Source organism: Sus scrofa, chromosome 11 (genome assembly GCF_000003025.6).
Source record: "Sus scrofa isolate TJ Tabasco breed Duroc chromosome 11, Sscrofa11.1, whole genome shotgun sequence".
In the NCBI taxonomy this organism is placed as follows: Eukaryota; Metazoa; Chordata; class Mammalia; order Artiodactyla; family Suidae; genus Sus; species Sus scrofa.
This window is the reverse complement of record NC_010453.5, coordinates 24,493,850-24,511,761: the sequence shown is the minus strand read 5'-3', so window position 1 is coordinate 24,511,761 and position 17,912 is coordinate 24,493,850. Positions and strand designations below refer to the sequence as shown.

At 42.8% G+C, this 17,912-nt stretch overlaps 1 protein-coding gene across 1 annotated transcript in view; it reads left to right on the top strand.

Moving 5' to 3' along the window:
• The window catches only part of TNFSF11 (TNF superfamily member 11), a 37,411-nt gene continuing 25,839 nt past the window's right edge, over positions 6,341–17,912 (top strand). The window contains exons 1-2 of the mRNA XM_001925694.6: positions 6,341–6,708; positions 13,582–13,749. Of these exons, the coding sequence (XP_001925729.4) occupies positions 6,484–6,708; positions 13,582–13,749 (393 nt within the window). The 5' untranslated portion in view covers positions 6,341–6,483. The remainder of the gene's footprint in view (positions 6,709–13,581; positions 13,750–17,912) is intronic.

The window sequence follows — 17,912 nt, the reverse complement described above, 5'->3', positions numbered from 1 at the left end:
GAGAGAATCCCATTGCCCTGCCTGAAGTCAGCCTCCTGGTGAGGAAGTACCTTCTACCTCTCACATCCTGTTTGTTTTTCATTGCCTAGGACACCTCCCCTAACCCGACGTTGTACACAGGTGCCATGGGGACTCATACCAGTAGACATTGGTGCGAAGAGAAAGCTCAAAAGGTCAGATGTCATGGAGTTCCCGCTGTGGCTCAGCAGCAGTGGACCTGACGTATCCATGAAGACTCAGGTTCCATCACTGGCCTCGATCAGGGGATTAAGGATCTGGCATTGCAGCGAGCTGTGGTGTAGGTCACAGATGCAGCTTGGATCCTGCATTGCTGAGGCTGTGGTGTAGGCGAGCAACTACAGCTCAGATTCCACCCCTAGCCTGGGAACTTCCCTATGCCTCACGTATGGCCCTAAAAAGCAAAAAAAAAAAAAAGAAGTCAGGGGAGTTCCTATCATAGCTCAGCAGAAATGAATCTGACTAGCATCCATAAGGATGCAGGCTCAATCCCTGGCCTCACTCAGTGGGTTAAGGATCCGGTGTTGCTGTAAGCCGTGGTGTAGGTCACAGATGCAGTTTGGATCCTGCATTGCTGTGGCTGTGGCGTAGGCCAGCAGCTGTAACTCCAATGGAACCCCTAGCCTGGAAACCTCCATATGCCTCGGGTGCGGCCCTAAAAAGACAAAAAAAAAAAAAAAAAAAAAAAAAAGTCAGATGTCATTGAAAGGATCTCAGAAGCTTGAAAGAGGAATCCGGCCCAAGTAAACAGAACAGCTGCCTTATAGAGGGGGTTTAGCAAAGGAGTAGAGGTGAATTTTAAAATGATTGTAAGGAGACTTTTTAAGGAGACATAAGAAAGTGCTGTAAAAGATCAATTGGGGAGAAAAAAAAAGATTTCTGAAAATAAAAATGCATTCTGCATTTTAAAATCCAACAGACGACCTGAATAACAGCACTGAAACTGCTGAAAATGAAATAACCATCTAGAGGATCAGATGAAAGAACATAATCATGGCGAAAAGCAAAAATAAAATAAATGGAAATTACCAGTTAAATGATAGGGATCATGAAAGACACACCTGGGAGACTTAATATGGTGAAAACAGGAATTTTAAAGTGGAGAAAAGAAGAAGAAAGAACAATAATCATATACTAATAATAATTCCCTGTGCAAAATTGGCAAGATTCAGAAATCATTTAGAAGATAAATACAGTAAAGCTCTTTGATATCACTAATACCATTCGACTGTTTTCAGAAACAACTCCAGTTTCTCTAATTAATGTCTGTATTTCCCCAAATTTTATTTAAAAGGTCTAATACTTCAGATGGTTTTATTTTAACAATAAGTCTGATAGGCGTTCCCATCATGGCTCAGCGGAAACGAATCCAGCTAGCATCCGTGAGGACGCAGGTTTGATCCCTGGCCTCGCTCAGTGGGTTAAGGATCCAGCGTTGCGGTGAGCTGTAGCGTAGGTTGCAGACGCTGCTCGGATCCTGTGTGGCTGTGACTGTGGTGTAGGCTGGTGGCTACAGCTCCGACTGGACCCCTAGCCTGGGAACCTCCATATGCTGTGGGAGCGGCCCTAAAAAGCAAAAGAAGAAAAGAAAAAGTTTGATCAAATTAATTAAAAAGGACCTATCAAACATAGTTGCTTCCTGGAAAGCTGGGGGTAAAATTACATTAGATAGCCCCAACATTGTGCTTAGAATACACATGCAACTGTGGACAGGGATACTTCCCTCATACTTGACCAAGATACTTTTTTCACCCCCACCTCTCATTCAGGATTTCCTGCGGTTTCATAATTTACCATTAGAAATGCACTCCTTTAGGTATAAGGCAGTATATTTTACTTTCTTGCTTTTTTAGGGCCACACCCACAACATATGGAAGTTCCCAGGTTAGGGGCTGAATCAAGCTACAGCTGCCGGCTTACAAGCCACAGCAACGTGGGATCCAAGCCGGGTCTGTGACCTACACCACAGCTCCTGGCAATGCTGGATCCCCAACCCCCTGAGCGAGGCCAGGGATCCTCATGGATACAAGCCGGGTTCATTACTGCTGAGCCACGACAGGAACTCCAGCAAAATGCATTCTTCAATGTCATCAGCACGAAAGAATACATAGCAATTTTATAATATCTCAGCTTGTCTTACCTTACCTAGCAAAAGGAATTCTGAAGGTGCAATTGAGAATCTTAGATGGGGATATTCTCCTGATTACCCAGGTGAACCCAAGGTAATCACAAGGGTCTTTGTGACAGAGTGGCAACAGAGAGAAGAAGGTGACAGAGCTAGAGTCAGGGCAGTGTAGGTTAATGCAATCCCCCGGCTCAAGGGAAAGACATCTGATTCAGGCCTATATCCAGCCATGCCTGAATCCAGCCCTATTCCTACATTCTCCAACTACAGAACCAATAAATTGTCAATTGACTCCAAAAGAATTCCATCTTCACATATAAGGGTTCTAGAAAGTACAGTTTGAGAAATAATGATTGAATCACTGTGTTGTTTACAGCTGAGTGTTGATGTAAACTTGAATTTTCAATTATCTTCTTGGTCTTAGTGTCTCTATTATTTACTAGATTATTATTATTATTAGTTTATTATTTTTAGTTTTAGGGTTTGGCTTAAGTATTTTATGATTTTGGTAACAACTGATATATTAATGTATTAATTGATATCTTAATATAGCAATCAATACATTATTAACTGATATATTAATATCAATCGATATATGGATAAATATATAAATATTAAGTTGGAGCTGCAGGTGCCAGCCTACGCCACAACCACATCAACTTGGGATCCAAGATCCAAGCCACGTCTGCAACCTACACCACAGTTCACGGCAAAGCTGGATCCCCAATCCCCTGAGCGAGGCCAGGGATCAAACCCACAACTTCATGGATACTAGTCAGTGGCTGTGGCTGCACCACAACGGGAACTCCCTCATTTTTTAGTTAATACATATTTACGGTGTAACTATTATGTACCAGGCAACAATCTAGCAAATGGGGATAGAGAGGTGAGTAATACAAAGTCCATGAACGAGTAGGGTTTGCATATTAATTGGAGAGTGAAAGGCTGATAAATGAATCTATAAACTAAACGGCCAGAAACGTTCATTATCTTTGAAGAAGCAATCTGTGGGCTGACAGTAGAGTTTAACCCAGTCCGTGGATGTGGGAACACAGTTTGATGCCAGCTTTAGGGCACAAAAGGAAAATCCCTGCCACACAGTAGGAACGTCACATCAGAACTCTGTAGGAATGTCATATGCATGAAGCAACGTGTCCCATACATGAAGCAACTGGGTTAAACATACCTGAACATGGTTCAGAGATTTGAGGGAACTACTTATAATCTGAGGATCAAGGTGTCAAGGAATTAAAAAACATGTGTGAGGAATTCCCGTCCTGGCGCAGTGGAAACGAATCCGACCAGGAACCATGAGTTTGCGGGTTCGAACCCTGGCCTTGCTCAGTGGGTTACGGATGCGGCGTTGCCATGAGCTGTGGTGTAGGTCGCAGACACAGCTCAGATCTGGAGTTGTTGTAGCCGTGGTGTAGGCCGGGGGCAACAGCTCCGATTGGACCCCTAGACTGGGAACATCTATGTGCCGCAGGTGTGGCTCTCAAAAGACAAAAAGACAAAAAACAAAACAAAACAAAACAAAAAAATGTGTGAAACACTGAGAAAGAATGGGAAGGACTATAGCAAAGTCACTGTGGATTTAGTTGTTATAACAGATAAAACAAATTTTTTTTCAAGTAAAATCACTGTGAGTTTAGATGTTATAACAGATAAAAATTTTTTTTGATCTTTGTAAAGATTTATAAAAAGGATGAAACATATTGTTTCCAAAAAGAAGAAAAAGAAGAGAAGGAAGACAACCCTTATTTCCTAAAGTTGACAAACAAAGAAGAGCCCCAGAATTGCATGGCCTAGAAAATGAATGTTTGTTGTTTCTCTATTGGAAACTTGAAAATTGCTTTTTCCCTCTTTCCCCATCAGACTTGAGATAGATACACATATAAAAGCTAAAAGCTTTTTTAAATTTTTTTTTTTATTTTTTAGGGCCGCACTCGTGGCATACGGAGGTTACCCAGGCTAAGGGTTGAATCAGAGCCGGCTTACACCACAGCTCTTAGCAATGCCAGATCCTCAACCCACTGAGTGAGGTCAGGGATTGAACCTGTGTCCTCATGCTTCCTAGTCAAATTCATTTCAGGTGAGACACGACAGGAACTCGTAAGAGCATTTTTAAATTTGAAGACATCATTTCATTTGTTTGGGTGGTTTTTGTTGTTATTGTTGTTTATTTTATTTCTTTCTTTTTAGAGCTGAACCAGAGGCATATGGAAGTTCCCAGGCTAAGGGTCAAATCAGAACTGCAGCTGCCGACCTACACCACAGCCACAGCAACACCAGATCTTTAACCTACTGAGCAAGGCCAGGGGTAGGACCCGCATCCTCATGGATACTAGTAGGGTTCATTATCACTGAGCCACAATGGGAACTCCTGTTTGGGTGGTTTATTTATTTATTTTTTTAACTCAGCCTGATTATTCTTCCTTAAAGTGTGCTCAGGTCTAGGGGTTCAACTGAGAACACAAGCTTTAGGAACTCAGAGATGTGCATTTGTGAAAAATCCTCCTTATGGAAATGCCCTTTAGAGAACTATGCCGGAAGAAGACATAAAATTAAAATATATTAACAAAAAGTGAAAACATCCAACATTTTTATAGGTGTTTAAATAGGTCAGTACCTCCATTCCTTCTTGCTGAAGATACATCAGAATCTGAGAGCAACATTTTCATTTTCTTTTTTTATGTGTTTTTTTCTTTCTTCTTCTTTACTGCCATACCTGTGGCATATGAAAGTTCCCAGGCTAGGGGTCAAATCAGAGCCAAATCCGAGCTGCATTGGCAGACCTTCTCCAAAGCTTGCAATAAGGCCTGACCTTTAACCCACTGAGCCAGGCCAGGGCTTCGACCCACATCCTCGCTGACACTAAGTTGGGTTCTTAACCCACTGGGCCATAATGGGAACTCCCGTGTTTTCATTTGCTTACCAAGGGGCAGGATTCTGAAGAGAGTCTTAAAAAGTCCTAGAAAGTTTTCCTTAGCAAGGAAACCAACACTTAACTCCACCTCAGCTTTGGGTAACCTCCTTCTTTTCTGATTGACAGCTGGATGAGCCCTCCTGGGTGGTCTACCTCTGTGCATGCTCCTTTTATTTTTAGGACACAAAAGGAAAATAACTGCCCAGCAGTGGGACTGGCCTATGACCTTAAGTCTCTGGGAATGTGATATATGGCCCTGTATGTGAAGTTACTGGCCCTCTTTCTGCACATTTTTTTTTCTTTCTTTCTTTTTCTTTGTTGTTGTTGTTGTTGTTTTAGAGCTAGGCCTATGGCATATGAAAGTTCCCAGGCCAGGGGTCCAATCTGAGCTAGCTGCTGGCCTACACCACAGCCACAGCAGTGTGGGATCCCAGCTGGGTCTGCAATCTACACTGAAGCTCACTGTCAACGCTGGATCCTTATCCCACTGAGCGAGGCCAGGGATCACACCTGCATCCTCATGGATCCTAATGGGGTTTGTTAGCACTGAGCCACAACAGGGAACTCCTACAATTTCTTTTTTAAAGTCAGAGTTGGTGCCTAAAGGCTCCCTGCTGCCACATTCAAAATCTGCTTCACTCAAAGCCCGTTTGAGGCTGCCATTACAGGGATTTGGAAGAGGGTTCTGGTTTTCTAAGCCTGCCAAAATATTTAATTCGGGACCTATATTTGGAACCATGAAGAAGGCTGTACCCTCAGGATCCCTGAGGATGTCGAGTGCTGGGAAAAAAAAAAACAAAAAAACAAAAAAAACTGGGGGGAATAAGGGGATAGGAAGGGGAAGAGAGAAAGTCAGGAAAGGTCTTCAGACATCACCAAGTTCAACTTTCTAAATCCTATGGGGAAACTGAGGCTCGGGGATGCGAACTGGCCCAGGACTGTCTGTGATGGTACCTTCATCCTTGACCAAGGCATCCATCTGCATCTCCCCCAGCCCACGTCTTGGACCTACGGAAAGGCAGCTGAGGACGGGCAAGTGGCTTCTGGAACCGCTGGAACAACCCACAGCCTCCTCTGAGGGCCCCGATGGGGAGGGAGGAGGCCTTTCTGTGAGAGAGTGAGTGAGGGAGGGCGAAAGGAAGGAAGGGGAGCCAGAGGTGGGAGTGGAAGAGGCAGCCTCGCCCGGGGCTGATTGGCTCCCGGGGCCAGCCCTCCCGAAGCGGTTTATAAGAGTTGGGGCGTCGGGGCGCCCTGCCCGCTCGCCCGCGCGCCCCAGGAGCAGCGCCCGGCTCTGAGCGCCGCACGTCGAGGCCCGCCTGGCCGCGCGCCGGCTCCGCGCCGCCTTTGGACTTGGCCGCGCGGGCGGACTGACCCCGGGAGGGAGGCGAGCGCCCGAGCCAGCGGGCCGAGCGCCATGCGCCGCGCCAGCCGAGACTACACCAAGTACCTGCGCGGCTCCGAGGAGATGGGCGGCGGCGGCTCCGGCGCCCCGCACGAGGGCCCCCTGCACGCCCCGCCGCCGCCCGCGCCACCGCACCAGCCCGCCGCCGCCTCCCGCTTCACGTTCATGGCCCTCCTGGGGCTGGGGCTGGGCCAGGTGGTGTGCAGCGTCGCCCTGTTCCTCTACTTCCGAGCGCAGGTGAGTGCTCGCCTTCCAGGGGCGCGCGGCCGGGGCGCATCCACCTCGATCCGCGGGCACTTGCAGGCGACAGAGTCTGGCTCCCCGCTTGGCTTCCCCGATCTCAGGGAGGGGAAAGGGACTCTAAAGAGGGAGCGTCCGGCTCGGAGACAGCCAGGCGTGGGGCCCGGCGCGGTGGCCTCCGGTCCCCGCGCACGCACCCCGCCCCGCCGCGTGCGGAGGCTGGGCTCACCCAGCCTGGTGCGTTTGAATTTCCCCCGGCGAGACCGCATTGGCCGCTCACCTCTTGTGGAAATGATTGCACGCTTTGCTCCCCCTTCCATTTCCCACTCGGAGCAAAGAGTCAATTTATGTCCATTTGGGAAGAAAACAACAGCAAACACCAATACTGAGCGCTTTAAATTAGGCATCGACCCTTTCCCTTCCCACCCACCATCAGGAGGATTTAGGTTCCCGGGACTGGCCGCTTTGCACCGCCTCGAGGTGCGAGCAGGGCGGCAAGTCCTGTGCGCTGCGGGCAGACGCGGGAATGATGTCCAAGTCGCCAGATGGGCCGAGCGACACAGCGCGGCGAGAGAAGCCTGCTCTCAGGACATGGGCTCGGCTCGCGCGGGGTGAAAGAAGAGAGAAGGGCCCACGTGTCTTCCCACCAAGGTGGGAGGAGGAAGAAAGCCAGGTGTGTGTCGAAGTGGAGAAGGTCTCTCCCCTGCCACAGCCTGGCGACAATCTAGCAAATAACCAAGCTTTTCAAAGATGAGGAACTGCAGCAAGATAGTAGAAGGGAAGGGGTAAATGTGTAACACTATGCTTTCTGGTGGTTTATGCTCTTGTGTTTTCTTGGAAATTGCAGTGCATTTGGTTGGATTCATTCGAATATTCTTGTCTGGTGCTGTGAACTCTTTCTCAAAGGAAGTGGGGGGCTGACTGTGCATTTTTTTTTTTTATGGGAAAAAAGAGTTGGGTTTGGACTTCACTGGTTTTCAGATTCAAAGATGATTACTAAACCAAACTGGATGCATCAAAACATGGCATTGCTTGGTTTCTATGGGATTTTGACATGTGTCAGAGTCTTGAACTAGTTACTTGTAATCACAGGCTTTTTGTTAAATATGCATCACTGGCTAACTTGCGTCTTATAGAACTAGTTTGATTACCGAAACAAAGGTAGATACACTATGTGTGATACTTTAGGCAATTTGTATTTCCATATTAATAAAAATAATCTTTCCCTATTAAGATAATTTTTTTTCTAAAAATACAATTTTCGAATGATGTATTTGCAACATAGATGACACAAACCTATGTGAAAGTGATGAAACATTTTTTCTTTCACTGTGAGGGATGCCGTAGTTAAGAATGCATGATTTATCTGTTTCTCATCCCGCATGTGGTTCGGTTCCCCCACCCACACCATTTAATGTTTGTATATCAAGGGCCTGCACTGCCCATGACGCTGTTAAATGGTATGGAGTATGAGGCAAGAATCATTTATTCAACAGTGTCCACCATACAGTGGCCTGAGGCCAGATCATGAAGGGGCCTATAAAGAAAAAAAAAAAAAAAAAAGACTTTCAACTCTTAGTCAAATAAGAGAGGAACGTTCAGAAAAGGAACACCTTCAGGCTATGGCATTTTCACAGAAGTAATGGTTAAGTGAGAATGCAGCCCTGAAAGAGCTGGTAGGGAGTGGATGAGTTCTAGGGACCAGGAACCATGGGCATCTGTGTGACTGTTCAGGAAAAGAATGACCTGCTGGGCTGTGGAAGAAGTTGTTCAGCTTCTTTGCAGAGATTCTCAATACGAGTGTCGAACCTTCTGATGATCATTTCACAGTCTTGGGGTCTCATGGATAACAGTGGACTTTTCAACAAATTTTTTTCCCAAAGGAAACACGTAAGTTAATAAACATAGCTAGAAATTTTTCATTTGGAGAATTTAATGTCATTGGATTTCTGGATACAGTTTTCCTAAAGGAAGACTGGGATTCTCTAAGACTTAGGCCAACATACATGAGCCATTACTCTGGACTCAACTTTTTATGGCATTTTTAAAAGGCCATCTCCTTCAGGACAGGAGTCATATTAGGAGCGATGTTTTCATAGGAAGATCCCATTAGATGTAGTTGTGGTGTTATTGACTACCTTTGGTACCTAAAGGAATACTGATCATTGAGAGATCCATACGGAAGTAGTTACAAATGCAATAAAATGTCTGGGATTCATTTCCAAATAATAGGTGGGGAGTGGGCATAGGGAGGCGGCTGCTTAGAGATGAAACAAGGTTGGTCATGAACGAGTGATTGTTGTTGAAGCTTAGTGATCTGTACTTGGAAGTTCGCTCTGCAATTCTTTCTACCTGTACATATGCTGGGAACCTCTCAAAGTTTGACCTGACACTGATGTCACATTTCCACTTATATCAGCTCCTTTGGATTAGAACTTGGTACTGAATCAGAGATAGTTTTTTGATTTCCACTTAATTTGTGGGTCAACTCCTCGGCGTTTCTGAAGGTGTTTGAATTAGAATGAAATCATCTAATGTCAAGTAACATGTTTACATTTTACAGTAAGAGAAAGAGTTTCTTTGTTTTTATTTAAAGTTGGGAGGGGGGAACTATGCAAATCCTCAAGAAAAGAAAAGGTTCAGTTTAGTTTTAAATGCATTTACAAGAATGCCCCAAAGCATGTAAAAATTAGAGTGACTTGAAAAAACCTCCCCTTCTCAACTTGTGTTTCAGGAGTTAAAAATGAATCAGCCTCTCAAATGTTTGCAGATCGCCTGTGCCTAGATTAAAAAAAAAAGTACTAGATGCCCTGCAGACTGGCTTTTCCCCCACCAACCTTGCCAAAGAAAAACTTGCATGTGGCTTGTGCTATATAGTTACCACATAGTATTCATACTTTGGTTTACAAAGAAAAAAATAAACTCTTCCAAAAAGTTGCTTTTAAAATTTATGTGTGCTTAAAAAAAAAATCCATATACCATATTCAGAATTTAGAGTTTAGCTATAAGATAAGCTTTTCAGAAACCTCAATTTCTGTTCCCTTTTAACTCCTTCCCCCAAACCCAACCTCTCTGGGTTGTTTGTTACCCAAACAGGAGAACAGTTCCTACTGAAAATCTGATGCAGAGGTGTGTAGGCTGCCCACTTGAAAAAACAGAAAACAGAGTAACATAAATGTCAGGCATCCTGCTTCATTTAACCTTACGAATGACTCAGTTTCAAGGAAGTTCTTTTTTTAAAGAGCGATTTCCTTTCATATGAACTACATCATCTGATAAATCTATTTTTGAAATCCAGTTTAGATCAGATAATCATGCCTGCCTTGATATATTCAGTAATTTCTAGGTATGGTGAATTCATTTGAAACTCATTAGACTGTGATTTTTGGATGAGTTTCTATGTTCCGAGTATAAGTTCCTTGAAGGTCAAGCCTGCCTGTTTTGCTCATTACCTTGTTTACAGCATCCAGCCTGGTGCCTGGCATGTTGAATTTACTGAAAAAGCTTTTCAGATAATTTGCAACACTAGAAATATACCCGTTTCTAATTTGTAATATGTAGATGGTCTCATTAGTAGCTAAAATAGATGCAAAAGTGTAATTTTTCCATCATGCAAAGTACCTATTGTTGGGGAGGAGGGTACATTTGTTTAGCTACTCCCTGAACACCATGAGGGTCTGGCACCAGCCCCTCACCCTGCCCTACAGCTCCTGCAGCATCAAGACCACAGGAGCAGATGAAGGGTTTGCCTGTGTGTGTGGCTGGCCCTGCACCCCAGCACCTCTACTCTGCCCTTTCTTCTGGTCTCTATTTTCAGAAATGGGGAGCATCAAGAGCACTGGAATAAGAAAGACAGTTGCTTGTAGGTTAAAAATAAATTTCTAAGATACATGCATCCCTGTGCTCGTAGCAGCCCTGTTCACATTAGCCAGGACATGGAAGCAACTTAAATGTCCTTTGACAACTGACTGGATAGAGAAAATGCACGTAGACACAATGGAATACTACTCAGCCATAAAGAAGAACAAAAGAATGCCATTTGCAGCAACATGGATGGACCTAGAGATTATCATACCAAGTGAAGTAAGTCAGAAAGAGAAAGACAAATACCACAATATCACTTATATGTGGAATCCAAAATATGGCACAGATGAACCTACCTATGAAACAGAAATGGACTCACAGATATAGAGAACACACTTGTAGTTGCCAAGGGGGAGGGAGTTGAGGGAGGGATGGGTTGGGAGTTTGGGATCAGCAGATGCAGACTATCATATACATGTAAAATTGAATCACTTTGCTGGGCACCAGGATATCACATGATAGTCTAAATCAACATACTTCAGTAAAATAAATTTTGAAAAATAACAAAATATATTAAGTAACCAAAATAAGTGAGTATATCAAAAGTAGTTATGCCATACTTTTGTTTAGGAACACAATTGGCGACGTTTTCTGTATGTTTTAGCTGTAACATGACCTTCTGAAACAGCAGTTCTCACCTACGCATTAGAAACACTTGGGGAAAAAAAAAAGAAACCCTTGGGGAGAGAGACTCACCTGACCCCTCTCCTTAGGAATGTTGATTAAACTGGCCAAGAGTGGGATCTGGGCATGGACATTTTTTAAGAGCGAAGAGACAAAAATCTTTGCATCCCATTTCTTTGCATCAAACCGTCAGCCATTATTGACCATCGCAGCATCTTTGTGCTCACTGGTATGACTTGTGAAAAAAATCTCAAATTGGTGTGCAAGGGAATGTGGAGACATTTTTAAGAGCAGACTATCGTCTTTTGTCCATTTAGTACTTGAAAGCATTGCTTCTCAAACACTAATGTGCATCAGAACCACTGGGATCTGGTTAGAGTGCAGATTCCCAGGCACTGTCCAGGGCGGGGCCTGAGCTTCTGTATTTCTAACAGGCTCCCGCTGAGCCTGCGACTCTACGGGTGCCTGACCTATCCTTTAATAGCGAGATTAGCAGGGATCTGCTGCCTCTGTTGATGGCACTTTGCTTGTCAGCAGGACTGGAGCTTAACCAGTGTTAGGGTCCCCAGGCATTTCTCCGCTAATACCACACTGTTCCTTTAGCTCAGCAGCTTTCTGGTGGGGAGCCAACCGAGGCCTTTGTATAATTCTTCCTTGAGGTCTGAACCCAACGACCCTTCATATCAGTTGCCCAAGTTTCTCTGGTTTTGTGGGAAACTTCTTGGTAGAAGTGAGTTTTTGAAAAAAAAAAAAAAAAAAAAAGTATGGAATTGAAAGCTTGCCTTCTATAAAAACTCACATAGACTGATTTATACTAATTATTTTAAGTGAGAAAAAAATAAATATGGATTGCAAATAGTTTTGCTTCATAAGTGATATCTCTCCTGTGATTATAGAGAATCCTTATATTTTGCAAGAGTAAAATGATAAAATTTATATTGGGGGTGCACATTTGTTAAAAGGCTCTCATTTCATTTTGAGCATCTCAAAAATGGATAGGGTACTTTCTAGTTGATTTCTGATGGCTGGTTAATAAACCTGCACATCTTCTGATGACTTTTAAAAAGATAATTAAGCTAGAGAATAAGAGACTCGGTATTAATTGACTGGGCCTTGGTTACTGCAAACTTACGTCATTTTTCCTTTTTGCAATCTAGCCTGTACCTGCTAATAAGCAAATGCACGTGAAGTACCTTGGATTTTTTTGAGAGAAGAGGGCAATAAATTAAACCACTATTATTAAAACAATTAGAGAGCTAATTATCTCTACCTTTTACTTGGCGGTTGAAACCACAACAAAGTCTTAACAGAGCCCCAGGAGAAGCTGGCAGACAATTGTAAGAAAAGAGTAAGACTTAAAGAAATGCCTGTGCTGGCATCTGTTTTGACTAGATGGGGATATTTTGGGTGGGACAGTCCCCCACACCTCAAGAATTTTAGCATCTTCTCAGCATGTGTCCTCATGGCTTGCTCATACCAGGAGCCCTTCCCATCCCAAGGGACACCAAATGTCACCATGCACCTTCTCAGGCACCCACCAATGGATGCACCACTCCAGGTTAAGAAAACCCAGAGGTTCAACAAAAAGGGAGATTATGCTTCTGGCTTCAGATTTTCTTTGGGGCTAGGAAAAGGATTTCTTCCTCCCTTCTTTGGCCAATTAAAATTCCCATTGAGGAGTTCCCATTGTGGCTCAATGGGTTAAGAACCTGACTAGGATCTGAAGATGCAGCTTGGATCCCTGGCCTCACTCAGTGGGTTAAGGATCCAGCATTGCCATAAGCTGCATTGCAGGTTACAGATGCGGCTCAGCTCTGGCGTTGCTGTGGCTGTGGCGTAGACTGGCAGCTCTAGCTCTGATTCGACCCCTAGCCCTGTGAACTTCCATATACCACAGATGTGGCTGTATAAAAAAGGGAAAAAAAATACACATTGATTAGGGGAAAAGGCCAGGCAAACATGGTGGCTAAGCGATGTTAATTTCATCTCACATCGTGTTTATTTTGTGATGTTAGGTTTCATGCCATGAGTATCCAAATGGCCTTCATAATCCCTAGAGTGCGGCATAGGACTTAAAGACAAAAAGCTTTCTCTCCCTGTCCTGAACACCTGTAATTTCTTTGATGCCTTTCTCTGCTATGAGGACTTCTACATCGTCAGATGGTTTTGATCATTTCCCACGAATCACATGTGTACACGTGTGTCGTGGATGATAGAAATGAATTAGAAGTGAATGTTTTCACCTCCTTGAGGATAACTGTATTAACTGTTAACTGCTGGGGACAGAGGGACTCTTGCAAGAAGGAATTCTTTCGTCCTTCAGTCACACTTTATTAAATAGCAGCATGAGCACTGACATCCTCACGTTTTTATCCTCCTCAGATGGATCCTAATAGAATATCAGAAGATGACACTCACTGCATTAATAGAATTTTCCAACTCCATGAAAACACGGATTTGCAAGACACAACTCTGGAGAGTCAAGACTCAAAATTAATACCTGATTCGTGTAAGAGAATTAAACAGGCCTTTCAAGCAGCTGTGCAAAAGGTGAGTCCACATGGAGCTGACATGTCAAGGGCCCTCACTGACTCTACTAAAACCCGCTAAGTGCTGTTGACTTTGTTCTTTTTTATTTTAATAATTTTTTCAAGAGCCGATGAGACTTCTTTTGAGGGATGAGCAGAATTCTTTTGCAGCTGGTGGTAGTTAATTATGGCGCCCAGAGATGTTCATGCAGATGTTTTTCTCTTTCCTTCCTTTCTTTTTCTTTCCTTCCTTCCACCACGTTCCCTCCCTCCCTTCTTCCCTCTCTTCCTTCTTCCCTTCCTCCCCCGCTGCCCCTTATTTTTGGAGGAGGGATTAAATTCACACTGGGACAAAGATGCTTTGAGGTCGTCAAGGAGTCAGTTTGCTAGTTTGAATCCCTGCCTTAGAAACCATTCCCTCAGCTCTCAGGATTCTCTGCTAGCTGCTTCCTTTATATTTGAATTTGGGATGGTAGGATCCCCTGTTCCATGTCTGTGGATCCAGATACAGTTATCTGAGAATAACTGTAACTCATTCACTGTTGTCATCTGAGGTGAGGGAGTAAGCGGGTGGAGCAGGAATTGATGTGGTGGGTGAGATGGAAATTCTCTGTCCATTGGCTCATTCTCTGGGAGAGCTGGGTGAGAAGGAAGAAAGAAGATGGGAACAGGGGAGACCAATCACCTCTTTACACCGACAGTACCAATTGAGAAACACTGTAATAACTGCCTGTCTTGCTTTCCTGGATAAAGTCACTTGAGAATTCTGCAGCCTTAGAATTATTTACTTACTAACTCCACCAAGAACTGGGTAGAACCCTGTGACTCCAGCACGTGCATATCTGTACACATTGCCTACTTAAGTAAACATCTGTGCACACTGCATAATTGGATGCACATCCGCATGGATTCTTGCATCTACTTGTCCATCCCAGCCTCAAGTTTGCAACTCCCTGGGCTATATCTCTGATCAGCTTAGAGTAAATTCTTAAGTTCTCAAATCCCTTAAATCCTAATTGAACTTAAATGTAATTAGTTTCCTTTTTAAAGATCCATACATAGGAACAGCATTTTTTAAAATGAGCATATGTGTTGGAGGTGGAGGTAAAGAGATAAAGCTGTATTGTGTAGCCCTTGAAGTTGATATTTGCTATGTTTCATCAAGCTTAAGATACCACGAATTTTCAACTTTATTATTTCATGCATGATAAAGATAGAAAAAATACTAACTGAAGAGTTAAACAGGATTGTCATAGATTCTAGCTGCATCTTAACTTGAGATGCTGAAATGTCATAAAAATGTGCATTATAGAATCAATGATGGATATATTGCTCTAGGATCTATACAAGCATATTGCTTGTAAATATTACATTTTCATTATAATTAGTGTGTAGGTGCTTAGTTTTATGCAGTAGATGCATATTTTAAAATGTGGCTTTAAATTTGATCTTTTGGGAGTTCCCGTTGTGGCGCAGTGGTTAACGAATCCGACTAGGAACCATGAGGTTGCAGGTTCGATCCCTGCCCTTGCTCAGTGGGTTAAGGATCCGGCGTTGCCGTGAGCTGTGGTGTAGGTCTCAGACACGGCTCGGATCCTGCGTTGCTGTGGCTCTGGTGTAGGCCGGTGGCTACAGCTCCGATTGGACCCCTAGCCTGGGAACCTCCATATGCCGTGGGAGCGGCCCAAAGAAATGGCAAAAAGACAAAAAAAAAAATAAATAAATAAAAATAAATAAATAAATAAATTTGATCTTTTGATCTTATATTGTAATTTTTGAGTTAGAGCAATTCCACTAGTCTAATTCACTTTTTAATGTTCCATAATATTTTCTTTGCCTGCTTTTGTTGAGTTAAACTACGAAAAATAAGTAACTTCTGATTTTTTTTATTACTATGGGAAGAAATTGGAAATTAAAGGACTGCTATCCTGTATTTATCTTCTGCTCACATTATCTTAATTCATATATGTATTATAGGAAAAACTGTGGCATGTGAAGTCAGATAGCCTTTTGTTTGATTCAGTGTGATCTGGCTAAAGTACTTCATATTCTTCGCTTTGGCATTCTCATTGTTATAAAGTGGAGCTCACAATACCTTCCTGGGGGATGGTGGGTGATTTAAAACAATGGGTGTATGTCTATGGTCATGCCACCCTTGAACATGCCCAATCTCGTCTGACGTAACAGACGTAGAGGATCTAGGCACAGTACTGGAAATAGAGTATGTACTCAGTTAATGTTTATCACTGTTATTGCTAGTATTACTAATTCACATCATTGTTGATGATTCAGTCAAAGACATATCTTTAAAGACAGAGCATGTTCGATCATTTTTCTAAGAGTACATCAAAACAATATGAGGGAGTTCCCATCGTGGCTCAGTGGAAATGAATCCGACTAGCATCCATGAGGATGCAGGTTCAATCCCTGGACTCACTCAGTGGGTTAAGGATCCGGTGTTGGCTGTGAGCTGTGGTGCAGGCCACAGACACGGCTCGGATCCCATGTTGCTGTGGCTGTGGCTGTGGCCGGCAGCTATAACTCTGATTTGACCCCTAGCCTGGGAACTTCCATATGCTGTGGGTATGGCCCTAAAAAGCAAAAAAACAAAAAAACAACAAACAAACAAACAAACAAAAAAAACAAACCCCAAAAACAAAAAGACAAAAACCAATATGACATTGCAGAAAACCACTGAGTGGTTTTTTTTTTTTTTTTTTAATCACCAGCAGCAATAAACATATTGAGTACATACTAGCCTTAGGCAACCTCTAGGTCTATTTAAGACCTGGAAGTAATTCTTTTATTAATACAATAATTTAGAATACAGAGAACATGTTCTTAAGGCATTTTAAGCTATACATTGAAGAACTGTGTATTAGTGGAGGAGAGAAACATAACATTTGCAAGATTCTCAATTTGAAATTATCATTAAAAATCCTGAGCCACAATTGAGGAAAAGGGGACTTCCTGAGCTGTGTGCATTGTGAAATCTAATACTCAACTTGCTGTTCTTTTTTTAAACTGAAGTGTAGTTGATTTATAATATTGTATTAGGTTGTTCCCGTCGTGGTTTGGTGGTTACAAATCTGACTAGTATGCAGGTTTGATCCCTGGCCTCGCTCAGTGGGTTAAGGATCTGGCATTGCCATGAACTGTAGTGTAGGTTGCAGACGTGGCTCAGATCTGGCATTGCTGTGGCTGTGGTGTAGGCCACACCTAGAACTCCGATTTGACCCCTAGCCTGAGAACTTCCATATGCCTCAGGTCTGGCCCTAGAAAGCCAAAAAAACCAACCAAACAAAAAACAACAACAACAAAAATACTCTATATATAGTTTCAGGTACACAGCAACAGTGATTCGTTTTTTTTCATTCCATTGTAATAACCTATATTCCATTATAGGTTATATTCAACAAGATACTGACTATAATTCCCTGCGCTATACAGGGAATCCTTGTTGCTCATCTATTTTATGTATAGTAGTTTATATCTGTTGGGCTCATGCTCTTAATTCTCCCTTCTTCCCTCCCTTTCCCCTTTGGTGGCCATAAGTTTATATTCTGTCTATGAGTCTATTTCTGTTTTGTAGGTAGATTTCTTTATACTATTTTCTAGATTCCATATATAGGTGATATCAGATTTAAAAAGGAATGAGCAGATGCAAACTACAGCAGATGAAAACTATTTGCATAGAATGAATAAACAACAAGGTTCTACTGCATAGTACAGGGAACTATATTCAATATCCTGAGAGCAACAGTAATGGAAATAATGTGTGTATGTTTCTATCTTATACATATATCTTAATCCCTTTGCTGTATAGGGAGAAATTAACACAACATTGCAAATCAGCCCCGCTTAAATAAAATCAATTTTTTAAAAAAGGAATGAAATATGACCATCTGCAGCAACATGGATGGGCCCAGAAAATATTCTACCTAGAGAAGAAGTCAGACTGAGAGGACAAATTCTAACTCATTTTTTATTGTTTTGTTTTATTTTTATTAGTCTGCTTGTTTTTATCCCACCTCTCAAATACTGAATAATCTATCTATCAACAACATTTGCATGTACTAGAGGTAATCCATGAGGTCAAAACTGAAGCCCTAATTAAGGTCATTCTGCTTCGGTAAATGATTGCCTCCTAATTTCCTGTTTCGATTAACCCATATCGCATCTCCC